Source organism: Lagopus leucura, unplaced genomic scaffold, assembly GCF_019238085.1.
Source record: "Lagopus leucura isolate 7727_CA_CO unplaced genomic scaffold, USGS_WTPT01 Super-Scaffold_100043, whole genome shotgun sequence".
NCBI lineage: Eukaryota > Metazoa > Chordata > Aves > Galliformes > Phasianidae > Lagopus > Lagopus leucura.
In genome coordinates, this window is record NW_024962290.1 from 356,121 (window position 1) to 382,417 (window position 26,297).

At 54.6% G+C, this 26,297-nt stretch overlaps 3 protein-coding genes across 9 annotated transcripts; all 3 read left to right on the top strand.

The window, feature by feature from the left end:
• Nucleotides 1–318: 318 nt before the first annotated feature.
• On the top strand, nucleotides 319–13,255 carry FRS3 (fibroblast growth factor receptor substrate 3). Of its 6 annotated transcripts, none has more exons than XM_042884354.1 (7): nucleotides 319–399; nucleotides 958–2,349; nucleotides 2,564–2,652; nucleotides 3,180–3,366; nucleotides 5,329–5,490; nucleotides 6,033–6,190; nucleotides 7,791–13,255. In XM_042884354.1, exons 3-7 carry the CDS (start codon nucleotides 2,587–2,589, stop codon nucleotides 8,706–8,708), a joined length of 1,491 nt encoding a protein of 496 aa, XP_042740288.1. In that variant the 5' UTR covers nucleotides 319–399; nucleotides 958–2,349; nucleotides 2,564–2,586; the 3' UTR covers nucleotides 8,709–13,255. The 6 variants fall into 6 exon arrangements, with proteins under 6 accessions (XP_042740288.1, XP_042740293.1, XP_042740289.1 ...); XM_042884359.1 differs by having other exon boundaries at nucleotides 357–399; nucleotides 2,213–2,349; XM_042884355.1 differs by lacking the exon at nucleotides 319–399 and having other exon boundaries at nucleotides 636–1,550; nucleotides 2,213–2,349.
• A 521-nt stretch (nucleotides 13,256–13,776) lies between these two features.
• Nucleotides 13,777–18,761, top strand: LOC122187109 (gastricsin-like). 2 transcript variants are annotated; one of them, XM_042884366.1, is made up of 10 exons: nucleotides 13,777–13,911; nucleotides 14,533–14,563; nucleotides 15,289–15,442; nucleotides 15,896–16,013; nucleotides 16,242–16,360; nucleotides 16,651–16,850; nucleotides 17,401–17,520; nucleotides 17,769–17,916; nucleotides 18,236–18,334; nucleotides 18,455–18,761. In XM_042884366.1, exons 1-10 carry the CDS (start codon nucleotides 13,785–13,787, stop codon nucleotides 18,608–18,610), a joined length of 1,272 nt encoding a protein of 423 aa, XP_042740300.1. In that variant the 5' UTR covers nucleotides 13,777–13,784; the 3' UTR covers nucleotides 18,611–18,761. The 2 variants fall into 2 exon arrangements, with proteins under 2 accessions (XP_042740300.1, XP_042740301.1); XM_042884367.1 differs by lacking the exons at nucleotides 13,777–13,911; nucleotides 14,533–14,563 and adding an exon at nucleotides 14,762–15,060.
• Nucleotides 18,762–20,654: 1,893 nt separating this feature from the next.
• Nucleotides 20,655–23,712, top strand: LOC122187124 (pepsin B-like). The gene is made up of 9 exons (XM_042884391.1): nucleotides 20,655–20,739; nucleotides 21,068–21,221; nucleotides 21,557–21,674; nucleotides 21,774–21,892; nucleotides 22,276–22,475; nucleotides 22,555–22,677; nucleotides 22,803–22,947; nucleotides 23,161–23,259; nucleotides 23,398–23,712. Exons 1-9 carry the CDS (start codon nucleotides 20,666–20,668, stop codon nucleotides 23,548–23,550), a joined length of 1,185 nt encoding a protein of 394 aa, XP_042740325.1. The 5' UTR covers nucleotides 20,655–20,665; the 3' UTR covers nucleotides 23,551–23,712.
• Nucleotides 23,713–26,297: the final 2,585 nt, after the last annotated feature.

Here is a 26,297-nt window from a genome sequence, read left to right on the forward strand (position 1 = left end):
CCCTTTTTTGCTGTTGACCCCCTCCATAGCGCCCCCCGCTCCCCACCGTACCCCGGCTCTCTCGGCCCCGCCTCTCCACGTGACCCCGCCCTTCACGTGACCCCGCCCCTCCCTCCAGCCCCGCCCACACAGTCTTGGCGCCGCGAACCTCTCGCGCCCCCTGGCGGCCGCGTGCCCGCCCGCCCGGGGTCCTCCCAGCGCGACGCTCTAGGCGGCGGCCGGCGGACTCGCTGCTCCCGTCGGGCCCCGGCCCGGGCTGGGGGACGCGGCGCTGGCGGGTCCCGGTCCCCGACCCGGAGCTCGGAGCCCGCGGGCCGGGCAGGGGCCGGGCCCGGGTCCGGCGCGTAGCTCTGGGCCCGGGCCTCAGCTCCCGGACGGCGGAGCCGGGCAGCGCCTCAGGTACCGACCCACGGCCGGGCCTCGTCGCGCAGCGCTCCGCTCCGATGCCGCTGCCCGCCGTGCTGCGTCCCCTCCCCTCCCGCGGCGTCCCCTCGCCCCCCCGGCAGGTCCCCGTGTCCTCCCTCTCCATTAAACCCCTTTGTGTCCCCCCTCAATAACCGCTTCGTGCCCCCCGCTGCACCCCTCCCCCGACCCCTTAGCCCTCCCCGAGTTCCCACTTTGTCCTCCGTTTCCCCTCTGCCCCGTTGCCCCCCCCCTTCCGTTCCCCCCATCCCCATGCCGGGTTCCGGTGCTTGCTGTGTTTCTGTGGGGCCCTACGGGGCTTGGAGGGGGGGGGGGCTGAGCGAAGGGCTGAGCCTGGTGCCCCCACAGCCCCCCTTCAAGGTTCTCCCTCTGCTTTTTCTCCTCGCCTTCATGCTGGCTGCAGTGTGTTTTCAGGATAGGTGGTGGCTCTCCATCCCAGAGCCCTCGCAGGGCAGAGGGAGCACTGGAGAGAGAGGGGAACGAAGAACGAGGGCAAGGATAACGTGTTTTCTGTGGGGTTTTTGTTTCCGTGAGGGAACTGATGGGATGGCAGCCCCCAGAAACCAGCCTGAGGAGTCGGCAGCAGATCGGCGATCGGTGCTGAAGGTCGGTGAGGAATAAAACCACGCAGTGCCGGGATGCAGAGCGGCGGAGATGTGCTGGGTGACAGCAGCTGACAGCTCCAGCCTGCCCCACGCCAAGCCTTCCCCCACTAGAGGACTTTGCGAGATGTGGATTCAGCAGAGAGGTGTTGAAGGGCCGGAGCTCAGGCAGGGTGACGTGGAGCTGCAGGGAAGGTCGGTAGGTTGTGGCTTGATGTGAGAACCAAACAGGGGAGCCTCTGCAGCTGCGCAGAGATGTGGCCCCAGGAGTCACTGTTTGACTCAGAGGGACTGGTGAGGTGAATTCCGGCGTGGCAGAGCAGGAGATTTCCAACAGCCTTTTTGTTGTATGTGCTGCTGTGGTGCCAGGCTGGGTACCTGTCAGGCCTTGGATGCAGAGGCTGTCAGCTGTTCTTGCCAAAGCGTGACGTCTTCCCGTGTTCACCTGCTGCTGAACCCAGTGCTCCAGAGTGGGAGTGGGTCTGTTGGGATTGATTCAGAGTCGCCCTGATTTCTCACTACTGGGTGTGTAACTCCTGCGTGCTCGGTGCTCGCACTCACTGACTGTAAGCAGGTGGCTGAATTTTTGTGTTACTTGGCATCTGTTAGTTTTTGAAAGTCTGAAACAGATCGGTGGTTGTGTTCAGTTGCTGATAGGGCTGTGACTCTCAAGGACCTTCCATCAAATGAAGACACCTTCCCATCCCTGAGCAGCAGATGTTACATGTCCTGAGTCTTCACTGCTCTCTGCCCTTCCATCCGCTCCTGGATATGACCCCAAAGCTGAGAAATCAATATCTCTTAGTTTTAGGCTTTGTAGATGTGTTTTTTTCCAAAGCTATGTCTTTAAAAGCACTTGCTGGTCTCTGCCCTTTGGGATGCACGTGCTTCTATCTCCAGTGTGTGCTCTTTCATCTCAGTGCTGTACATTTGCTAGAAAATGGGAACAAATGGCAAAGAGGGACGATTTGCAGAGGCTTTACAAAGCGTGCGTCCAAACACCTGATGTCTGCTTGAAGTGTGCTGTGCATTTTAGGAGGGGAATTATGATCTATATTCATTGAGGAGCACAAAGTGTGCCTTCTTCCTTCCCGTGACGTGTGAGGAGACATTCCTAGCGCCATCCCTTCCCCACGTGTTTATTCTTCTTTGTTTTCTTACCTCTTGAACTGTAACTTTCTGGCCAGGTGGAAGATGGGGCCGTTTCCCTCGTGCTCTCGGTGGCTCTGACACCTGGTCACCGTGAAGTCCCAGAGCAGACAGAGGGGCAGTGGCAGTGGGATTTTCTCACCTTCAGAAAACCCAAACAACCAGTTGCCTAATGGTAAGAAAGCTGTTGTTTTTAATTAGGCTTACATTGCACAGAGTCCATTCACTGGGGAAGGCGTTGTGAGGCCAAAAACATCTGAGTTCCAAACATGCTGAGCTGCATGCAGGGCACCCAGGAGGGTATGGGCTGTAAATGCTGCACACTGGCAGGGACTGGGAGGAGCTGGTCTGAAAATTTGATTGCTCTCTGTTCTGTGTCCTTTCCCCAGGGATTACCTCTCCTGCTGGCATCATGGGGAGCTGCTGCAGTTGTCTGTGTGGAGACAACATCCCAGACAACCACCCCACCAAATTTAAGGTCAGTACTGGACTTTATCCCCATTATAGAATCTGTGGCAACATTCACTGCCAGCAAAGCCCAGCGTGGGTCAGGCTCTAGGCATGAAAGCAAAGAAGAGCTGCTCTTGCAGATAAGTCTTTCACTTGATAAGATTTGCAAATATGTTGCTGGGTTTTTTTGTTGTTTGTTTTGTTTTTAATTAAGTACCCTCTGCTGCAGATATTTCTGTATTTGCAGTAGAAATTTCCTCTATGCTGAGATTCAGCCTGAGCAAGGAAATGGAGAACTGGAGAGAAACCTTTTATTGCTCAGGGCTGTGTTCCAGTGTCTGTGCTGAGACACATCAGCTGAACTGCTGAGCACGAAGCCTCCAGGCCTGCCGGCTCTGCGCTTTCTGCCAGCAGTGAATTCTCAGCTGAGAAAAAGGCATCTCAGGAAACGAAGGGGAAATCCATGGGAATTACCAGATCTTTGTGGGAGGGCTTTTTTTTTCCCCCTTCCCAAACGCACTGAGCTTCCTGGTGCGAGCCGCGTGGCTTCTGCAGGTAACGAATGTGGACGATGAAGGAAACGAGCTGGGAGCTGGGCTGATGGAGCTGACGCAGACAGAGCTCATCTTGCACACTCACAAGAGAGATGCAGTCAGGTGGCCCTACCTCTGCCTGCGCCGCTACGGCTACGACTCCAACCTCTTCTCCTTCGAGAGCGGCCGTCGCTGCCACACAGGGCAGGGTGAGTGCTGGCTGCTTCCTGGGGGTTCTGCTCCCAGAAGTGAGCTGCTGCTTGTGGCTTCCCACATTTCTGCATCTGATGAACCAATGATTGTTCGTGCAGCCTCTGGTGCCCCCTGAACACCGTGTGCATGCACATGCAGTTGATAATCTCAATTAAAACGCTAATGAGAGTGCTGTTGTGGCTCAGAGCCTAGCGGTCTCATTTTGCTAGTGCCTGGGCACTTGGGAGGTTAATTGATGAGCCATGCTTGAGCTGAAGTTTCCAACAGATGGAACATATTTAATGTCAGAGTGCTGCTTACAGCCCAGCTCCAGGCTTGGTAGCAGGCGCTGAGCAGCCCACAGCTGTGTTTCATGGGCGGCTAGGAAGCGCCTGCTGCAGGACTAGAGCTTTGTTCAGCCTCCCTTAACTCTGGGAATGAATGAAAGGACATCAGCTGCGCCTTTTCCCAGACCCCTCTTCAGATTTGGTTATTCCTCAGAGCTTTCAAACGTACATCAGTAGCAGCAGTGGCTTAAACATGATTTGTTTTTGCAGCGCATTCTCTCTGCCTGGTTGGTGTTATTTCTGCTTCACACGTTCTATTCTGTGCCTGGCAGCACTTTGTAATGCAAAGGAAAAAGAGTTTTGTGTTGTACTGATTTTTATGCACGGGGATGCTGTGCACAGAAGAGGGAAGTGAGTCACCCAGGGGTCTGTGCCAAGTCGTCAGCAGCACTGGGAATGGTTTTACTACGGTGCCTGTTAGCTCCCCTCCCAGTCTGCCTCTCTTTTAGCTGAGCACTTTCTTGGTGTGTGCATCCCAGGAGCGGGAGGAGTTTGTTACCTCATTCTGTTGATGTGTTTGTAGACTCCTCCTCATCCACAGGGACTCTTCACGACTGTGTCTGTGTGAAGGGCTGCTCTGTAGTGCCACATGATCCTTCTTAATATCTGGGCTTTTCCTCTTCTGGAATTGTGTTTCAGCAGTGAGAATAGGTTGTCTGCCTTGCCTTATGCAGGGTTAGGGATTAGAATTCTGCTGTGAATGTGTTTTGCTTTTTATTTAGGCCCAGGCAGGGGTGATGGATAAAGCAGAGCTGTTTGCTCCTTGTGTGTTAAACACGTTTTGCAGGCACGTGCTGGCCAGTCATAACACAGACAGAAGCCAGTGGGGTGACACTGCTGTGAGGGGTTTTCTCCCTTCCTTGTGGGATTTTTTTCTTCTCAGTTAATTTCATTTGGAGGATTCCTTCCTGATGCTACCTTAGACGAGGCAGATCTAGCTGTGTTTTGGTCGGAATGTTTTGAATGTTATTTTTTGGAGTAGCAACTGTTGTTGCCATGCCATCCTCGTTGCTATGGCTTTTGTGGACGTGTTTGTGTGTGTTTGTGTGTGTGTGTGTGTGTGTGTGTGTGTGTGCGTGCGCTGCAGTGTGGGATTGCTCAGCTCTGCGCATATCAGCTCTGGTTTGGGCTGCTTGCTTGGAGAGACGCTGCTCAACTCGATGCATTTCTGAAGTAGGACACTCCTGTTCCTCCTCGCCTAGAAACCCCACGGGGCCTAGTTCAGCTCCCACCAGTCCCTGGAAAGCCTTTCCCCTGGCAGTGAGAGCTGGGTGCTGTGCCAGGGGAGCTGAAATAGAAGATTAGAGACGAAACAAAACCGGTTTGCTTGTATCTTTCACACCTCTGCTCGTCCGGCACTGAGTGTCAGAAGATAATTGGGGTGCTCTGTTTTTACAGCGGTGCACTGCTGGGCCAGATGGCAGTCTTGGCACTGCGTGGTGATGTTGATGCAATAATCCACTCAGATGTTAGTTGTTCTCATGTGGCTGTGAGTTTCAGGGGTTGATTATGTTAAACACAATAAAAGAAATCAAAACTGCCAGTTCATTTACAGCCCAGAATTACATATCCCCTTGTTAAAGCCAGAATTGCTTTCTTGCTTTTCTGATCCTCCTCCTCGTTACCCTGCAGGGATTTTTGCCTTCAAATGTTCCAGAGCGGAGGAGATCTTCAATCTGCTCCAGGACCTGATGCAGTGTAACAGCATCAACGTTGTGGAGGAGCCTGTTGTCATCACCAGGAACAGTCACCCTACAGAGAGGGAGCGCTCCCGCACCCCCCAGGCCCCCACCAGTAAGTTTCCCTCAGCCCGTGTGGCAATGCCTGCTGCTGCTCGTGTAAAACTGCCCTTCGCAGGCCACGGATATTTCCCGAATGCTGCCTTGCTGCTGACCTGTGCCTTTATGCCTGCGTGAGCCCCGCACAGCGTGTTTATTTTAAGGCCCCACTTGTCTGCAGTGTGGTATTTTGTTTCCAAGGCAACAGCAACAAAAAAGCCCTTCAGTAGTCAGCTGTGTTGTCACCCTTCAGCCGTGTTCAGCTGGAGCTCTGCCAAAAGGCCTTTTAAAGCGGCACCTACAGGGGTCAGGTGGTTCCCAAAGGAAACCACGTCTGGAAGAATTCAGGTTTGCTCAATTCCTGCCTCCATTAGGAGTCAAATAAATGTAAACAGGAGGGCCTAGCCCTTGTATTTATATGAGGCACTTTGTGATAGGAATCTTCTCCAGACAAGCTGATTCTGACTTGCAGGGTGCAGTTTGGGGACCAGCTCACTGTGGAAATGCAGTCTGCTGTTTTTTGCACCGGACCAATGCTGTGTTGTAATTCTCTCCCAGGTCTGGGGTACAGCGTCCCAGGATTTGCCAATGGATTCCACAGTTTCCCTGGAGAAAGCCTGTCATACCTGGCAGCCCGCCACCCCTCCATGAGCAGCCTGAGGCATTCCTCTGTGGGTGAAGACTCCACTCATGCCCTCATTGGGCCTGACGATCAGGTAAACACAAATGTCCTCAATTCTCCTGTTTCCAAGCAATGAACAAGTTTGGTTTGCTAGCAGCTCCGTGCAATTCAAGGTTTCTCTTACTCCAGCAAAGCTCAGGCGATCCTTGTACCTTTGCCACTCTTCTCTTTGCTTCATTTTGGTCTTGGGGACTTCAGCTCTGATGCTTCCCTAAAACAGGCACTCTATTTAGGTGGAGTGATTTGGTTTCCTTGATCCCTGGGTGGTGCAGTTAATGTGACAGGGGGAAGGGGGCCATGAGGAGGGACCTGGACAAGCTTTAGAAGTGGGCCCGCATGAACCTAATGAAGTCTAACAAGGCCGAGTGCAAGGTGTTGCACCTGGGTTGGGGCAGTCCCAGATATGAGTACAGCCTGGGAGAAGAATGCTTTGAGAGCAGCCTTGTGGAGAAGAACCTGAAGGTCCTGATGGACAAAAAGCTGCACACGAGCCAGCAGTGTGCACTTGCTGCCTGAAGGCCAGCTGCTCTTGGGCTGCATCAAACAGAGGGGTGGCAGCAGGGAGAGGAAGGGGTTTTCCCCCTCTGCTTTGCCCTCGTGAGGCTCCATCTGGAGTACTGTGTCCAGGCCTGGGGCTCCTGGCACAAGAAAGACATGGGGCTGCTGGGGGAGGGCCGTGGAGATGCTCAGGGTCTGGAGCACCTCTGCTGTGAAGAAAGGTTGAGGGAGCTGGGCTTGTTCAGCCTGGAGAAGAGAAGGTTTTGGGCCTTCCAGTACTTAAGGGGAGATTATGAACAGTAGGGGGACTGACCTTCTATGTGGCAGACAGTGACAGGACAAAGGAGAACAGTTTTAAACTGGAAGAGGTGAAATACAAATTAGCTGCTGGGGGAAATTCTTTGCTCAGAGAACGCTGAAGCAGTGGCACTGCTGCCCAGAGGGCTGTGGGTGCCCCCTCCATGGAGGCGGGCAGGGCCAGGCTGGGTGGGACCCTGAGCATCCTGATTGATGGGGGCACCCAGCCTACAGCAGGGGGTCTTTAGGGACCCTTCTAACCAACCATCCTGTGATGCTGTGATCCTGTAGCATTCTCTTGAATTTCTTTGACAGTGGTGCTTAGCTGCGAGTCTGTCATATTGCCTTATCAGCTGCTATTGCATCCCCTAATCTGATCTGCAGATGCATAGCCAAATTCAGACTCCTTTTATTTTTATTTTTGATGTTCAGCTCTTTGTTCTCAGTTGTAGAATTGAGGTTTTCCTGACATAATCCATCTTATCTCACCCATTGTCAGGCAAGCCTGTGCGGGTGTGAGCGCTGCAATGCATCAAGTATAAGGAGCTCAAGAAAATACTTTGCAGGTGGCTTTGGTTTTTGTTCTGTGCCATATGCATCAAATGTGAGATAGATTATCTGTTCCTTCTGCAGTTGGACTCCTTTTTCTTTTTTTTTTTCCTCCTCCATCAGCCCACAAATCCAGAAATGTCTTTTGAGTTTTGCTTCCCAAAACCTTTTCAACTTCTGAAACTCTTTCATCTCCGGCTTCATCAGTCTTTCCTGTTGGTTTCTCAGCTGCCGACAGCTGCTTTGCTCCTGCTTCTCCTTTCACTGTCCCTCTGCTTCTCTCCTTGCAGTCCCACACCTACGTGAACACAGCCAGTGGTGATCAGGAGCTGAGGGGCCAACATTGTATGCACTCCTTGCCTGAAGTCCACCCTCCTTTCCCCCATAGGAAACGCAGCTGCTCCCTCGAAGACCGCAATCCCCAGGTCTTCCTGCAGCCCGGGGAGGTGAAGTTTGTGTTGGGTCCCGCGCCCAACTACAGGCGCATCAGTCGGCACCACCGGGAGTGCAGGACGCACTTCTGTGCTCCCAGCAACAACAACGAGCGCGAGGATGAGTGCCCTGCGCCCCAGTGCGTCTACGAGAATCTCAATGGCTTGCTGCCCCCTGGCACCTCGTCCCTCTGCCGGGCCGGGCGCGTGAAGGTCCCCCACGAGGACAAGGGCTCGTCCGGCTGCTCCCATCGGAGAGCTGCATTGCTGCACTACGAGAACTTGCCGGCGCTGCCCCCGGTGTGGGAGTGCCAGCCGCTCCGCCGGGGCGAGGAGGACGCTGGGGACGCCCTGACGCCTTCTCCCGACAGCTGTCCCGAGGCTGGAGAAGAGGATCCGCTGCAGAACTACGTGAACTCAGAGAGCACCGCGCTGCACGGGGGCAGCAGCCTGCGGCGCGGTGCCTTCCTGCCCAAACCCCAGCGCGGCTGCGTGCCCAGCGTCTTCAGCTTTGACTTCCCCCGGCCCCGGCTGGAGCAGCCGCGGCAGCTCAACTACATCCAGGTGGAGCTGGAGGCTGAGCCTCACAAGGGCCGGCCCAACGCCCCGGCCTCCCGCGCCCGCCCGGCTGCCTCCCACGAAGTGCCCCGGACGGATTCCTACGCGGTGATTGACCTCAAAAAGACAGCAGCCATGTCCAATCTGCAGCGGGCCCGGCCCAGGGACGATGGGACCTCACGGAAAACTCGACACAACAGCACCGACCTGCCTCTGTAAGGGCACCCGGTGCGAGCACTGCGCTGTGCTTTGGTACCCACCCTTCAGCGTGTTGCCCGGTGTGGCTTCCATCCACCATTGCCTTCTGCTTCCCCGTTTGCCCCATTGCCTGGTGTTATGGGATGGCTCCTACAGCTGGTGTTCATGCTGCTCTATCTGTCTGTCCTCCCCTCTCCATCTCCTGTGCAGTTTGTTTTATAAAGCCTTATGGGGTGTTTAAAGACACCATCTGGAAGTTCCACTGTCTTTCTGGCAAGGGGGGCAGAGGGTGCCCACGGTAGCGCTGGCACTGCATGGATACCACCTCCAACAGGGCTGGCCCTCCTGGATTCCTGCTGCTCCGTGAGCAGTGCTGGCAGCCTGGGATCTTCTCTGGGGAGACCTGACTGCATCTCACTGCCCCAGAGTCAGTTTTTGCCTTGTGATTTCTCTGGTCCCTCATGACATGGGAGCTCATGCTGCAGTCTTTCCCTCCTCAATTTGCTCCTTTCTTCTTCTGCACTATTTTTTTGAAGCTCGTAGAAGCTTCCCATACTTCTGTCCCTTTCTTAGATTCGATTTAGATTGGGCAGCTCTAGAAACTAATAGAAGAGGACAGACAGCCATGGACACAAACACTGTGATCACAGAAACCTCATATCCCGAAGATACTTTGCTTATAAAGTGGAGGGGCAGACTGCAAGTGTGAGGGGCTGTAGGTTGGGTATAGAAGCCTTCAATTGTACTGTACCCAGTTTTGATTTCTGGGAGGGGGCTGTTCAGAAACACTGTTGATTTGTTTACTGATTTATTTATTAAATGTTCTTTTTGCATCCCGGTGGAGATGGCCAAAAGTGGTGCCAGCGCGACACATGTGCTCATGTGCCCTCTGCCTGAGCAGAGCTGCTGGCGTTGTAGGGCTGCCGTCAGTGAAAAGAGCAGCTGTGATTCAGTGTTTTTTAACTGGGATTTGCTGTTGCAGAGAGGGTGGGTGGGTGTGAGGTGGCCGGGCTTGGAGCGCTATCAAAGTGGTTGCCTGCACCCACGTTCCTGGCCAGGTCCATGAGAAATATTTGATCCTGTTTAGAGCGAATGTGTCATTTGTTTCCTACAGCTACAGACTTGGGAAGGGCTAAATTTCCGTAAATGTGTGGCCTTTGATGTGGAGTTTTCTGTTGACGCTGAAGCTGAGCTGTCAGGCCTCCACGTGAGGCCCTGTGTCGGCTCTCTGCTGGTGCAGGGCATGCCTCCACACCCCTCTGCGTGGTGACATGCTGCAGCTTCACCCGCATTACTTTTTGCCTCCTTGGGCCGTATCTGGGAGACAGAAGTGCTCCGGAGTCGCTTTGGAGTCCCACCTTTCTGCTTTCTGTTCTCCCTGTGATGTGAGCGGAGAGGCCCAGCACCCAGCAGGTTGTCCCACTGCCCATCTCGGCTGTGCCCTCCTCCTTCCAGCATGGAGGTCGGTGAGCAGCTGCTGTGAAGGAGGACAGCACGCAGTCATCGCCTGCTTTGGAGCTGCACAGACCCCATTTCCATAGTTTTTGATGCTTTTCTAAGTGCTGCCCTGATGTTGTACTGAAAGGTGGCACTTTTGTGAGGAAGGGCAGTGCCACGCAGCTGGAAAAGCAGCAGAAGTGTGCACAGAGCCATACCTGTGTCTGCAGATCCTCAACTTGCTGTTTGTTGCACTATGAATCCAAAGTGCCCCATATGCTTAAATTCAGTGACTGTTCCCTTTTTGGGGAAGTTCTTCTTGTCCATTCTTTACTTTGTGCCAACTTTTATGTGATTTGTAACAGAAAGGAAACTCAAGGGATATGTTTTTGTATTATGCCAAATGACTTTCTTTGAAGGAAAATGGGCATCCCCCTAAAATCTCTCTCTAACTTTCATTTGGAGAAGCGAGAGAAGAAATTGTTTATGTATACATTAAAAAAAAAAAAAAAAAAGTGAACTGTATAAAGCTTTAACAAAACTGTGTAAGTACAGAGCTCTTGCTCTGTAAGTTCATCCCCTGCCGTGGCTCCAGCAGCACCAGCAGGAGCCGGGTTCCAGTAGGAACCTGCATTTGCAGCATCACAGCCCAGTGAGAAATGCTATGCCAAGTGCTCCTACCAGACAAGTGACAAAGGATGAACATTTTAGACTTCTGTGGAGCAAGATGACAGGCTGTGGATTGGTGCAATAAGGGGTGTGCTGCTGGGCTCTGAGACACGTGTGCTCCAAAATACGGCTCACAGCTGCTCTGGGCCTTCCTTTCCTCCCCCAGCAACTTTGGAGCCCCCAAACCTCGCTGGGATATCAAAAGCAGGAGAGGTGAGGAGGGCACGCACACAGGGGCTGCATTACAGCATTCCCTGCATTGCTGTGCCTGTCCAAAGGAGAAAAATAACTCCCTTGTCTTGTTTTTAAGGAAGAGCTGACGTCTGCTGCTGCTGCACTTGCTGCTCTGAGAGCATCCACCCTTGCTGCTCTGTGCCCCTCAGCATGCAGCCCTGACCACGAGCTGGGAGCTGCAGGCTCACAAATGATTTTCTCTGTTTTTCTTGCTTTTGTGAGAAACTTCACAACGTCCTCTTTAAATAACCGGGACTCTCTCTTACCTTCTTAACCCCCTGTTTTGCAAAGTGCAGGAACAGACCCGAGCAGTTTGAACACGGCTCCGGCAATGTCCCTGTCTGGGCTCTCGCCCCAACGTTTCCACCGGCTCTCCAGTGTCGCAGCTTCCTCTAGTGGTCAGAGCTGCAGCAGCTGCAGGAGGAGAAACCAGCGGGAGGTTGAGGTGCGGGTTGGTTCTGTCTCGTTCCTTCCGTCCTGGGATGTGCGTGGTGGGCGGCACAGAGCCCTCCTCAGAACCCTGCGGGCTCCTTCCTTCTCACTCGTTTCTTTCGGTTAAAAATCACCTGTATGAATTATGTTGTACCTGTGCAGCACTTTGCAGAGGTGGGTCTGGCAGATCTTGCTTTGAGCCTTATATGCAAGTTTGCTGGGCTTTCTCAATGAGTGCACACTGATAGGTGTGTGAGTGCCTGCTGGATGGGAAACTTCACCCGGGGCAGCTGATGAGCATCCCGTGGTCCAGCCGTGCTGCAAGGACGGCCTCCCCAGGGCAGCATGCCTAGAATCGGTGCTTGCGTCCATAAACACTTCTGTGGTTTAGAGATTGAGGGATTCACCCAGGGCTGAGTGGTTCCTGTTTGAGTTTTGAGTGAACCGAGCAGATTTCTCCCCTGATATTTCTTCCCTGGGGACTGCATACCCCAGATCTTCTGCCCATCCCTCTCCCCAGGCTCGGTCGGTAGGAACAGCTTCTCGTGGCTCTCAGCTGTCTTTTATCATGGGAGGGTTTATCTTTTTTTTTTTTTTAATTCTAACCCATTTAATGTGCCTGCTTTTCCCCCTAGGGAAGGCGCTTGGTTATTTGTGAGCTGTTTTTGCCTTACAGAGAGAGTGTGGCAAAGGAGAGGCTGAGGATTAAAAGATCAATATTTTTGCAAAGAGCTTTGAATGTCCCAGATGTTACCGAAGCACTATGTGTTGTTTTTCTTACCCAAGCCATGCTGGTTGCTGTGAGGAAGCCCAAACCCAGCTTCTGCTCCTGCTGTCCGTGTTTCTGGTTGCATCCCTCCAAGCCCCAGAGCCCCATCCCAGCAGTGTTCCCAGCTCTCGTTCTGCTCTGTGCCTATGGGTGCTGGGTGTCCTTTCTCTGTGCCTCAGTGTCACTGTGGCAAAATGGGGGAAGAGGCGCCAAAGCGTTGGTGCGATGCTCTTGAGATACGAGTGGGAGCTCTCTGTCAGGGCTCAGCACCACTTCTGTACGTTCTCAGCTGTTTGCTCTCAAAGTCGTTCTTCTGTCCCTCCGTGTTGTGCTGCTTAGCCCTTCTCGGGTTGTATCTCAACTGTGAAGCGTCATTAACGAGCGGTTGTTAATGAATGCATTGCCTCATATAGAATCGTAAAATGGCTTGGGCTGGAAGGGACCCTGAGGCCCAAACTCAGCTTGGGGGGCTGAAGCTTGACTTCCCCCGCAGCCTGGCTCCTCCTGAAGCGCCGTGCTCAGGCAGCAGAACAGGTTTAGGTTCCCGTTCCCAAACAGGACCAAAGGTGAATACATTAGGGGAAGTCTGGAGAGCTTTGAAGTTGGCAGCCACAGGCCGAGGCGTAGAGAAAAGCAAATTCTCAAGAAGGAACTCATTTGTTTTTCTTCCATCGCTGGATGTGATTATGAAGTCGGGAGGCCCAGGTGCATCTGCGTTCTCTCGAGCTCTCCTCTGAGCTTCCCCTCTCTGCGACTCGTCCTGCTGCCTCTGAGCATTTCTGACACGGCAGAAAAGCGGCGGTGCTTCGGGGCCGTGACCGCTGGGGATGGGGCTGCCGTGCCCAGGGGGCCGCCCTCCCTGCATCGCGCTTCTGCAGGCTGCCTCGTGGTGTCAGTCAGCCTCTGTGTTTCACGCAGGTGTAACCTCGCAGGTGAAGAACAGTAGTGCTGTGTGACTGAGGAGCTCGTGTCTTGTTAACGCGCACTACGAGTGTATACTGAATAAATGGAATATGGTGACGATACAGGGCTTGTGTCTTCCTTTGTGTGTTGCGGGGAGGAGAAGTGACGCAGTTCCAAGTAGGCTTTGCTTTTTATCTAAAATTAAAGGCTCAGGGGAGGGGCGTGGGATGGTGTGAAGCTGGACTTCCCTGTGGGCCTCGTGTGCCACTGGAGCAGTGCTTGCTGCCTTCCCCCACGCAGTCTCCTTGTGCTGGGCACATTGCATCAGGCTGCTTTGACCTTGAGGATCTTCAGCTTTCTCCTGAATTTGGGTGGTTTGCACATCTTACCAGCTGTGCATAACTCCTAAGTAACCTCTGCTACTGCTGCCAAACCTGCTGTTCTGAGTTGTACCCTGCTCCTTTCTCTTACTGCAAACAAACAAGGACCCACGAGCATTAGGTATTACAAACTCTAATTTGAAGATGCTCTGAGTTTGCTGTTTTTTAAATACAGATGATCTTGAGCCTTCAGGAAAGAAGAAAGACAAAGTGGCAATTATTGAACATGGTCACGGTTCAGAGGGGGGAATTACCTATGAGCTGTCCCTGGAGATGGCGCCACCAGCAGCCAGCCTCTTTTCTAGGGCACAGTTGGGTTTTTTTGCAGGTGGCAGTAAATTGTGCACCTCTACCATGAGCAGACACTGGGTCCGTTGTCTCGTCCTTACGGACTCTGAAGGTGAGATATAGGTTCCATAAAAAGCCAATCCAGTCCATATGGAAATGTTGTCCCTTGGCGTCCCCGGTCAATCCCATTGTTTCTGTTCCTCTTGTTCTGGCCAAGGGGTGAAGCCAGACCTCAATGATAAGATTACATTTGAGCTGAAAGTTATTTTGTACTTCTGATAGTAAGGCAGAACATGCAATGTTTGTCATGGAGTGTGTTCCTAAATTGTGCAGCTGAGGAGGAGAGAACCAATGGTGCCAACAGCTCTGCGTGGCTGTGTTCCTTTTCCTTGAGCCCCTGCACCTCTGAAGGAGGGAGAGGTAAACGTGGCAGCTGAGTTTCTGAACCACTGGCCCTTCTATGAGATCTCTTAGGGCACAAACCCTGTTGGCCCATCCCATGGATTCTGCCATCGCTCTGTATGGAGTGGATCTGCCTGCTTTTCCAGCTGCTATGATCTCACTGTGCACAGGGGCAGTTTAATGCTTTGCCTTTTGAAAGTCCCTCCTGACAGCCCTTCCCAGCAGCAGAGCATCTCAGAGCAGCCAATGGAGCCATCTGCACCTTCCAAAGGGAGCGTGCCTTGGCGTGTGGTGTCTTTCCAACCCAAGCCCTTGTGTTTCCTTCCCCCAGGGTCATTCTGGGACTTTCAAAAATGCAAGAGGTAAGAACTGGAATGGAAATGGGAGATAACAGAGCTCTTGATAACCCGTGTTATTCTTTCCATCGTATTCCTGGAAAACACAATGAAATCTTTTCCCCTTCTTTCAAGGGAGTCTTTGATAACCCTATCAAGTCAAAAAGAAGTTGGGCAGCAGCAAACTCGACTCTTAGGACTTTTGCTTAATTTTACAGGGTCGCTCTTATCGGCTGTTTCTTTTTCTTTCAAGGAATAGCTTGCAAACAGATGGGTGTTTGCTGCTGATATTTGACTTTAGAGTTTCCAAGATATTCCTTAGCACCGCGGGGGAATTTTTGGGCTGCAGTGATAACCCTTGGCTGCGTGCATGGCACTGGTGGAGGCAATAGGGGCCATGGTGGGGTATATAAGGGTGCAGGTAGAGTTCTGGAGGTCTACTGGAACGGCCTGCGAGAGCAGCTCACCATGAAGTGGCTGATCCTCACTGTGCTGTGCCTGCACCTCTGTGAGGGGCTGCTGCGGTGAGCAGGGAGGGTTTGGCTGCCCCTGGGATAGTGGCAAGTCGGGAGGGCGGCAATGTGAAACGTGCACTGGGAGCACTGGGTTTTAACTGGGGCCTGCATGCAGGTGAGCATCAAGCAGGGCAGGGAGGGAGGGAAAAAAGACCAACGGAGAGCAAAAATGAGGGAGTGTGATGGAAACTTGCTTCCTGTCACACTGAGCTGATGGCTGCTGCTCGTTGCCTGCAGGGTTCCTCTGAAGAAGGGCAAGTCCATCAGGGAGGCGATGAAGGAGAGCGGCGTGCTCCACGACTACCTGGCCAATCACCGCTACTATGACCCTGCCTACAAGTTCTTCAGCAACTTTGCCACTGCCTATGAGCCCCTGGCAAACAGCATGGATGTGAGTATCCATCCCTTGGGGACAGCGGGGGGAAAAGGAGACGTGAATAGAGAAGTCTGGGAAGTTCAGTGTAAGACCTTGAACCAGGTTCATTTCAGGAGCTGTTCTCGTGGTCGTGCAGGAAAAGAGGGGTATTTGTGTGAGTGCTGATGGAGCTGCTCAGCTGTGGACTCTGTTTTGGAAATACACTGACAGTGGCACTGCAGGAAGGGTCCGCGTGCCTCTGTGCTGCTTGTAAACACAGCTGCTGTGCCGTGCCTGCACTGGTGGGAGAAGCAGCAGAGAGCAAGGCCGTGTTCAGGGCACAGTGCACAGCGCTGTTGGAAACAGACAGCAGGAATCTGGCAAACCCTGCAGCCCCAGGAAACCTGCGGTCCTGTGGCTTCATGGGCTGAGATTTAGCATGCATGCCTGAGGAGTTGCACGGGGTAAAAATTTTTCCCTTTCCTCCAGATGTCCTATTATGGGGAGATCAGCATCGGGACCCCCCCGCAGAACTTCCTGGTGCTCTTCGACACCGGCTCCTCCAACCTGTGGGTGCCCTCCACACTCTGCCAGAGCCAGGCCTGCGGTGAGCACCTGGGGAGGAAGGGGGGTCCTGGGCAGCAGGGGGACTTCTGGCTGCCACTGTTTTATTTACCACAAGCAATGATTACCACCTGTTTTATCAAAAGCAGCCCACGTGTGTGCTTTGATTGCAGGTCCCTGTTGCTTGCCCTGAACCTCTCTTGCCACTCAGCCTCTGGTTGAGCACCCCTGGATGGAACGATTACTCTTCTGCTTTGTTTTTCCAATCTAGCCAACCACAACGAGTTCAACCCCAATGAGTCCTCCACATTTTCAACTCAGAATGAGTTCTTCTCCCTGCAGTACGGATCCGGCAGCCTCACCGGCATCTTCGGCTTCGACACAGTGACAGTGAGTGACACTGCAGATGGGGGGAGTGAGGGGTGCCCCAACTTTGCCCTGCAGCCTTGAGCCGAGGATACGCAGTTGGAAAAACATGGGCTGATCACTTCTGGAGGCTGGGGGTGTTCCCTTAGGAGCAAATCAGGGGAACTTTGTTCTTGGCTCTAACTCAGTCCCCTGTTCTGATGTACACTTACAGCTGCAGGATGGAGCCCCTCTGCTTGGCCTACTGTGCCTGTGGGTCACAGTGCTCCATGCTGTGCTCTCAGAGCAGCTCTGCCTCTTTTCCTCATCCCTAGATCCAGGGCATCTCCGTCACAAACCAGGAGTTTGGCCTGAGCGAGACGGAGCCTGGCACCAACTTTCTGTACTCTCCCTTCGATGGCATCCTGGGGTTGGCCTTCCCTGCCATCTCTGCTGGTGGAGCCACCACTGTGATGCAGAAAATGCTGCAGGAAAACCTGCTGGACTCCCCCATCTTCAGCTTCTACCTGAGTGGGTAGGGATGCTCCTGTTCTTCCTTTCACCTTGTGCTGCCTTTGTGCTTCCCAAGGATATTCTGTTATTTTTCTTGTTTAAACCTTCATGAGAGCCTGTCAGCTGATGCTTCCTTCCTCCTCTCCTGTTTGCCCAACTCCTTCTACTTACTGGCATGCTGGCTGGTACTGGTAGCTGTTGATCTCTACTGATACCCATGAGTGTGACCTTCCGTATCTAAAGGGGCTGTAAGAAGGAGAGGTCAGACTCTATAGCAGGGTCTGTGTGATAGGATGAGGGGAAATGGTTTCAAACTGAAAGAGGGGAGGTTTAGGTTGGCTATAAGAACAAAGTCTTCCGCAGTCAGGGCGGTGAGGCGCTGCATGGGCTGCCCGTGGTGATGTCCCATCCCCAGAGATCCCCCAGGGGCAGGGATGGGGCTGTGAGCACTGATGGAGCTGTGGGTGTCCCTGTGCACTGCAGGCCGCGGGACCGGATGGCCTTTAGAGGTCCGTTCCAACTCCGACACTCCATGATTCTATGATTCTATCACTTGTGTCTTCTTCCCGCAGGCAGGAGGGCAGCCAAGGTGGCGAGCTCATCCTCGGCGGCGTCAACCCCAACCTGTACACGGGGCAGATCTTCTGGACTCCTGTCATCCAGACCACCTACTGGCAGATCGGGATCGAAGAGTAAAGTGTCGCTTTCTCCGGCTTCCTCCACACCAGCTCTGGTTGTTCTTAGATCTGCGGCCATAGGAGGAATCTTTCTGTCACCTCTGGTGGCTTCAGGGATCTCAAATCTCAGGCTTTCTGGGCTCTGAGGGCTATTCTTGACAATGCTGATGTATAACTGTAGAGAACATTCCTCATACCGTGTCCCTGTGTTCCTTCTGCAGCAGCAGGGAGTTTCATGAGCTGCCTGTTTTCTCTACTCGTAGCTTCACTGTTGGTGGGCAGAACGGTGGCTGGTGCAGCCAGGGCTGCCAGGGGATCGTTGATACGGGGACCTCCCTCCTCACCGTTCCCAACCAGGTCTTCAGTAAGCTGATGCAGTACATTGGAGCTCAAGCTGATAGCAACGGCCAGGTAGGGAGAGTGGGCTGGGAAAATGAGGGGGAAGAGGCGGGAGATGCATCTATCGTGGGTGAGCAGTTGCTGTCGAGCACTTGGGTTGGAGGAGCATTGGAAATCTAGTTTCAGAGAATGACTGAGGTTGGAAAAATTCTCCAAGATGATCCAGTCCAGCTGCCCGCCTACCACCAGTGCCCCACTAAACCACATCCTTGAGGCTTTGCTCTAATCCCGCACAGGAAATGATGGATCTTGTAAAGTGTGCATGTCTGGGTTCATGGATCACTGACAGAACTCACCAGGCACAAACCTGTGGTGGTTTCTCTTTCCCCAGTACGTGGCAAGCTGCAGCAACATCGAGTACATGCCCACCCTCACCTTCGTCATCAGCGGCTACAGCTTCCCCCTGCCTCCCTCTGCCTACATGCTCCAGGTACAGCATGAGAACCTGAGGGAGAGCAGCCAGGGGGACTTTGGGCTGGGGGACAGCTGGAGGGCGCCGGCTGGAGTTGTGCAGCCAGAGCTTTCCAACACAGTTATTCCTTCTTGACAGAGCAACAGCGGCTACTGCACTGTTGGGATTGAATCCACCTACCTGCCCTCCGAGACTGGGCAGCCCCTCTGGATTCTTGGAGATGTCTTTCTGAGGGTCTACTACTCCATCTATGACATGGGCAACAACCGGGTGGGCTTTGCCACTGCTGTGTAGGCAGCATCAGTGCCGTGCCACAGCTCTGTGCACTGGGGCATCTCCATCCCCACAGAGCCCAGACCCCTTCTCTTGAGAAATCTTTGCACTGAAGATGGGTTTCTTTCCAGACTATACTGTGAAGAAATTAAAGCAGTGAAAATAAGATTAAGCATATCTAGTCTGTTTTTTTATTTCACAGTCCGTATGTTCCTTTTTTTTTTTTTTTCTCTTTTTTTTTTTTTTGGTACAAATGAAACCGAATGAAGCTGAAAATATTACCTCTTCATAATACCTACATAATAAAAGGGAGGGGGTAAGAGCAGAGGACACAGCCAGGCTTGCTGCAGGTAGTCCATTTATGGCAGGAGCAAACTCAACATCCAACCACACACAAGGGTGTTGTGCAGCTAAAATAATGCTTGGAAGCAGCCAGGTGCTAGGCAAACATCTCAGGCTCCAAATGCTCCATCGTTCCTCATTCCACAGGTCTGATATCCCTGCCCTCTCTGGCTACACGTTTCCCAGCACAAGCCCATGGGATGTGGAAGGCGGGCTTTGCCCAGATCTCCGCTCGGTGTCTGGGAGGTGGAGGTCTGTGCCTTCGGGAGAGGTTCCAGCTGGCACGGTGCTTGTGTGAGCTGCCCTGTGCTCACGCTCCCTTTGTTCCGTGCTCCCATTTGCTGAGGTTATATCACAGTATCTTGTGTCCAACAGGTCCAGGAGAGGGGGTGGCCAGTTGCCCTGGTACTGGGACCAGTCACCTCTCCGTGCTTTTTGCCACAGGTAGGAAAAGCCTAGAGCAGACCAAGAAGTCAGAGGTGACTGCGATGTCTTTGGGAATGCCTCTGCTCTTTGGGAATGCAGAGGCTGGACTCCAGAGCCGTTTGCAGCCTGGTGCAGTGCTCTCCTGAGAGCTGCTCGGTCTGTTGGTGCAACAGGAGCAGCAGGACGTGCCCAGAGCCCAGCCCCAACACATGCCCATGCCCAGCAGTGCAGGTGAGCTCTGCCCCTACAAGGATGCGCCATCTCTGATGGCAGAGAGTGGAATTCCCCATTTCCTGTTGGACTAAGACTTAGCAAACAGATGCTGTTTAACTTTTGAGGGGTCAAAAGGAAACAAAAGTATCATGTTTGCATGTGCTGTAGAGGGCATCTTATTCCTTTTGTCTTTTGGCAAGCCTGAGTCCCCTGGGGACCTGCAGATAACACGCGGTATGTTGACGTTTTGATAACTGTTCTTTGCTTTCAGCCAGAATTTGCCTTTTATCCAATCTTAATAAGTTGATCTTTCTATCAATCCTGCTAGCAAACAAGATAATTGCTTTATTATACTCAGTATCCAGCAAAGGACACACACTACCTGGCGCTCCCAAGGGAGCACAAGATGTGCAAAGCTGCAGTGTGGGATGAGTGCAGTGACAGCGGTGCTGGGTAGGCAGCAGCTACTGGGGGCAGCAATGAACCCCCATGGTGTGCAGGGTGCTGTGGGGTGGGCCGGGGGTTGGAACTCAGGGATCTTCCCTTCTGACCCCAGGCCTTCTATGAATGGCTGCTGGGCAGGCGCTGCAGGCACGTCTGCAGCAATGGCACCGAGCAAAGTATGGAAGGGTTTTTTAGTCTCAGCCTCAGCGCCCATTTCTCTTTCAGGCCTCAACGTCCTCACGGCGCTGGGTCTTCCTGCAAGCCAGTTTCCATCCTGCACCGTGAGCTGTGAGAGCCTTTGTTTTGGGAAAGGTTGAAGCGATTTGGAAGGATCCAGATAGCCGTGCAGCGTGCTGGCAGAGCGATAACTCCTCTCCCCGCTGTGATAAGGGCGGCCCTTATCGAGTGGCCGCACTTTGATTTGGCTGTGGAAGGTGCGAGGTGCTCTGTTCCCATCCGGGTGCCCCACTAATGACAAAAACTTCTCAAGTTCCTCGTGGTCCAAAATACAAAGAAACCCTTCAAGCCAGGGTTACACTCGGCGGTAATGGAAAACAGAGGCACGCAGATAAGGCGGTCAGTGCATGCCAGTATAAAGGCAGCCAGGCCAGGCGGCTCAGCCTGCTGCTGCGCTCTCCAGACGGGTGCACCATGGCCACCGGCCGCACCATGAAGTGCCTCGTGCTGGCCGTGCTGTGCCTGCAGCTCACAGAGGGGCTGGTGAGGTGGGTGTGCTGGAGCAGCACAGGGCTGGGGGGAGCTCGGGGAGCAGAGGCCGGCTGCGTTCATCACATGTGTGTGCTGCACCTGAGCACTGCTCGGGGATGTGGTTCTCGGTGCACCTGGCCACGTGCATCTCCAGAACCCATCGTAGCCACGCCAGCGGCAGCCCGGGCTTTGCCCTTGGCCCAGAGATGCTGTGCAGATGGCTCGCAGCACGGCAAGATGCAAGGAAACCCAAAGGAGAGGACATCTGAAAATTCCCAAATCACCTCATTTCCTGCTTTCTTTGGTTTGCTTTTTGTTTTTCTCCCCTCCACCCCCTCTGCGCAGGATCAAGTTGAAGAAAGGCAAGTCCATACGGGAGAAAATGAGGGAGGCAGGAGTGCTGGAGGAATACCTGAAGAAAATTAAGCACGATCCAGTTAAGAAATATAACTTCAGCAAGAACAACGTTGTGTACGAGCCGATGGCCTCCCACCTGGATGTGAGTTCTCTCACTGCTTCCCCTGCCCCCCTCCTGGTGTCAGAGCGATCTGTTTGCCCTGGGCCTCCGAGAGTGGAACAGACTTTTTTTAAGCTCTTGGGTCAGAGTTTAGCAAAGCTTTCCCCCAGCTGCCTGAAAGGCTGTGGTTTTCTATATGGGACACCAGAAATGCCTAATAGCACTTCATCTGGAAGGAGGTCGCTCAGCCCCTTTCCTATCTTATCGCTGTAAGATTGAGGGGATCCGCAGCACTGCCGCAAGGCGCCGGGACGTGGCGCACGGTGGGGAGGCGGAGCTGAGCCCCGTCCCATGACGTAACCCACCTCTGTCCGCAGTCCTCCTACTTCGGGGAGATCAGCATCGGGACCCCCCCGCAGAACTTCCTGGTGCTCTTCGACACCGGCTCCTCCAACCTGTGGGTGCCCTCCACGCTCTGCAACACGCCGGCATGCGGTGGGTGCCCCGCAGCCCCTCGCCATCTGTCCCCCGAGCGGCGGTGAGCCCCACAGCAACAGCACCCCCAGCAGCTCTGTTGCTTCGTCTCTCCCGCAGGAAACCACGCCAAGTTCAAACCCAGCGCATCCTCCACTTTCATCAACAACGGGCAGAAAGTTACGCTGTCCTACGGCAGTGGGACGCTGACAGTGGTGCTGGGCTACGACACACTGCGGGTGGGTGCGCCGCCGGGGGGACGGGCTGGGGGCAGCGATCTGCATATCTCTTATGCACATAGCATGGCACAAACCAGGTCCTGAGATGGGCAGAAGCTATGAAAAGTGATTATAGCTCCCTTCAGTTACCCAGCTGGATTTTTTGCTTTGTTTGCATGACTGCCGACCGTTTTGCCAGGTGTCCAGGAATGTTTTCACCAGCTACAACCTTGTAGGGTGCTCTTTGGCTTTGCACTCTGCTTTTGCACTCTTTGGCTTTGCACTCTCTGTTTGCAATCTTTGGGTTTGCACCCTTCTATTGAGCACTCTTCGATTTTACCTTCCTGGGCTTTGCACTCTTTGCATGAGTGCACAGGCTGACGCGGCGCTCCCTCTCCCTCCAGATCCAGACCATCTCAGTCAGAAACCAGGAGTTTGGGCTAAGCCGGGATGAGCCCACCCAGCCGTTCTACTACGCCCAATTTGATGGGATCATGGGGATGGCTTACCCTGCGCTCGCGGTTGGAGGGACGCCCACCCCCCTGCAGGGCATGCTGCAGCAGCACCAGCTCAAGCAGCCCATCTTCAGCTTCTACTTCTCTCGGTAAAGCCCACCTGCATTTCTGTCCCTCTGTCTGTCCCCACGCAGGTTCCTTGCTGCTCTAACTGTGTTGTTCTTGCAGCAATCCCACCTACAACTATGGAGGAGAGCTCGTGCTGGGAGGAGTGGACTCTCAGCTGTTCACTGGGGACATCGTGTGGGCGCCGGTGACTGAGGAGCTTTACTGGCAGGTGGCGATCGATGAGTGAGTTGCATCCATCCCTGACGGAGCTGTGTGCAGCCTCAGGTTCTGGCCTCCAAGACCTGGACAAGGTGGGTTCTGTGCCTGGTGGGGGTTCAGAGTGACGTCCACCACCTTTCTGTACTCAGGTTTACTATCGGACAGTCGGCGATGGGCTGGTGCAGCCAGGGCTGCCAGGCCATCGTGGACACAGGGACGTTCCTGCTCACTGTGCCTGCGCAGTACCTGAGCAGATTCCTGAAGGCTGTGGGGGCCCAGGAGACCAGCTATGGGGTAAGGAAGGTGTTTGGGTCAGGGTGGGGTTTGTAATTGAGCCACAAGCCCTGGGTTCGGACAAATCCTGCAAAACTCAGGTGGTGTCTGCAGGGCACAGTGCTGTGTGTGAAGCAGGGGCACAGCTGGGCCTTGGGAAGTGTTGTGCCTCACAGCCAGTGCTGCTCCCTGTGCTGCTCCAGCCATAATCTCCCCATCACCCTCTCTCCACAGTACGCAGTTGACTGCAGTATGATCCACAGCTTGCCTACCATCTCCTTCATCATCAATGGGGAGCAGCTCCCGCTGACCCCCTCTGCCTACGTCCTCAATGTATGTATTGTCCTCCCAGGTCCCAGGGGTCCAGCAGAGACCTGATGCTCCTGGTGAACAGCGATGCTCCCCTCCCTGCACAGCTGCGGGGTCCGGGTGCTTCCCCAGGCTCTGACTCCCCATTATTTCCCCTTACAGAACGATGGGTACTGCACCGTTGGGATCGAAGTCACCTACCTGCCATCCCAGAACGGGCAGCCGCTCTGGATTCTGGGCGACGTCTTCCTCAAGGAGTATTACACCATCTTTGACATGGCGTACAACCGCATCGGCTTCGCCAAGTCGGTGTAGAAGAGTGGGGCAGCAAAATGCAGCCCCCTCCTGCTCTGAGCGAGCCTTGCTGTGGGTTTCCTATGGGCCTTTACATTCCTCTACGTGCTCTCTGTCTCTCCGAGGTTTCTGTGTAAGGCTGTGCTCTCAGTCTCCTGTTGCAAATAAACTGCAGAGCCTCAACGCTCTCTGAGCTGAATTTGTTCGGTGGTGGCAGAGCACAGGCTGATGGCTTGCGTGCCTCAGCCCCTCCTGCTGCAAGGGGTCCCACCATCCAGCCCCTGCTTGAGGGGCCTCAGATACCCGTGGTGTTGCTATTACACCCCAAGCACAGCTCTGGGGAGAGGAATTCCCTGAGGGGTTCCCCGAAAGCCATCTCTGCTCCCGGGGAGCAGGCAGATCCCACAGCACAGGAGCCCTAAGCGTGGTTTGTTAGAAGCTCTTCATGACTGGGGCTCCTTCTCAGGTCTCTCAGTAGCTCTGTCATCTCACCTGAGAAAGGACACCAACGCCTCCATGCCTTGTGCAAAAATATTGGTGCAGCCCTAGCTCAGCAATGCGGGGATCAGGCAGAGCAGGAGGGGGTCGGGCATTGCTCCCTGCAACACAGCACAGAGCTCTGGGGGAGCAGCACAGCCCCTCCTGCCTCATCCCCAAAACAAGGAATAATTGTGCACCACTATTCCAGGCTGGGGATGTGGGGACCATCACCACAGGAACGCATCTCTAATGCACCCAATGCACAACCTGAGCATCCCTGGTGTGATTTGGAGCTGCAGTAAATCAAAGGGCCTTTTTTTCTTTTAGAGATGGTCGAGTGGTTGCAATTGGGCAGCTAAAAACTGGTTCATGCCAGCAGTGCAGTGGGAATTGGATGCAATATTTTGTGTGCTGTGGGCTGGGAGAGGTCAGAACCTTCATGCAAGGGATGCACAGGGGATGCAGCACCAAAGGGTCCCATCACCTTTGGTCCAACACCCATGTCCTGGTCGGATGGTGACCAGCTGCTGTAGTGTGTCACCTGCCCTTCAATCTGCTCCTTGCAAACTGGTCTATGCCCAGGGAACTCCTGGCTGTGGGTTGGGAGGTGCTGGCAGCCCTGGGAGGTTTCTGCTCCCCACTGCAGAGCACCTGCACAGCTCATCTCACACTGAAGCTCTGCAGTGTTGGGGCATCTCCTCCCCGAGGGTCCCAAACGGCCCCGAGCCTCAGGCAGGGACACACTGCTGCTTCTCTGTGTCTCACGGCTGACCCCCGGTAAGCAATAAGCAGTGGTGCAAGGAGCTGAGCAATCCCTGTGCAGGGAGCTGCACGGTGCTGTGCAAAGAGCTGCACAACCCTGATGGAAAGAGCTGCACAACCCTGGGGCAAAGAGCTGGCGTAAGGAAACGCACGGCACTTTGCAAGGAGCTGCACAACCCTGGTGCAAGGAGCGTCTGGAAACCCGACGTTTCGCAGGAAATCACGCACAGAACGCCGCCGCTGTGGCCGAGGCGGGGACTCCAAGTCCCGGCAGGCAGCGCTGCCCCGCTCCGGACTACAGATCCCGGCGTGCTGCGGTGCGGGCCGTGCTGAGCCGGGCCGGGCCGGGCGGGCAGTGCTGCCCTCCTTTGGCACGGGAGCAGCGGAGGCCGCGGCCGGCAGTGGAACCGGGCCGGGCCGGGCAGAGCCGAGCAGAGCCGGGCCGGGCCGCCCCGCGCTGCCGCCCCGCGGGGTTCCGCGTTCCCTCCGCCCGCAGCCGCGGGGTGAGTTGCGGGGCTGGGGAGCGGGAGGGGGGCGATGGGGGGCGGGCTGTGCTTCCCGGCACTGGAGCGAACTTGTGCTGGTTTGTTTCCTCTCGGTTTGCTTATATATGTATATATATATGTATATACATAGAGAGACAGAGTGTTTATTTTTCATGCTTATTTTTCACCTCCCCCCCTTCCCTCCCCCCTCCTTTTTCCTCCTTCTCTTTAAATAACAACGGGGAGCAGCGCCGTTTCCATAACGCTCTCGCGGGGCCGCACCACCGCTTTATTTAAATGGGGGGTGAAGGGGGGAGCGGTTGCGCTCTGTGCACGGCGGTGCCCCTTTCTCACCCCCCCCAATACACACAGATAGGGAAACTGAGGCACAGATGCTCGGCCCGCGGTGCCCCCTCTCACGGGACCGCTCGCAGTTTTGGGGGTCGAACCCCTCCCGGGATGATGGGGGGGGGGGGAGGTCAGAGGGCGGCCCCCCCGGGGTCACAGCGCTTTATGGGGGGTGGGGGGGTACGCACACACAGGGGGCTGCGGTCCCCTCCGCTGTATTCGCGGGTGAATTGCGGAGTGGGAAGGATTGCGACAGCGCCGCTGAGTCAGGAGGGGGGGGGGGGGGGGGGGAATATTTACATTTTTAAAAAAAAAAAAAATGAAGAAAAAAGGCGAAAGTGTGGCGGTTATTGTCGCGCTGTACCGACATGCTTAAATAACGCCGTGCGGGGCCGGACGGGCGGGGCTGCGGGAAGCGCTGCGGGGCGCCGTTCCTGCCCTGGGAAACGGGCTGTTTGCACGGAGGATTTTTTTGGGAGGGTACCCCCCACGCCCCCCTTTCGCCCCCCTCGTTTCGCTCTCCCCTGCCACGGCTGCTCCGCTGCGGGGCCGCGCTGTTTGGGGGGGGGGGGGGGGAGGGGGGAGCACGAACTGAACTGGGAAACACTGTGCTCAGCTCCGGGGGGGGCAATGAGCTGAGTTGTGAGGAATGGGACGCGCTGTGCTGAGCTCCCGGGGGAGGACCCTGTGCTG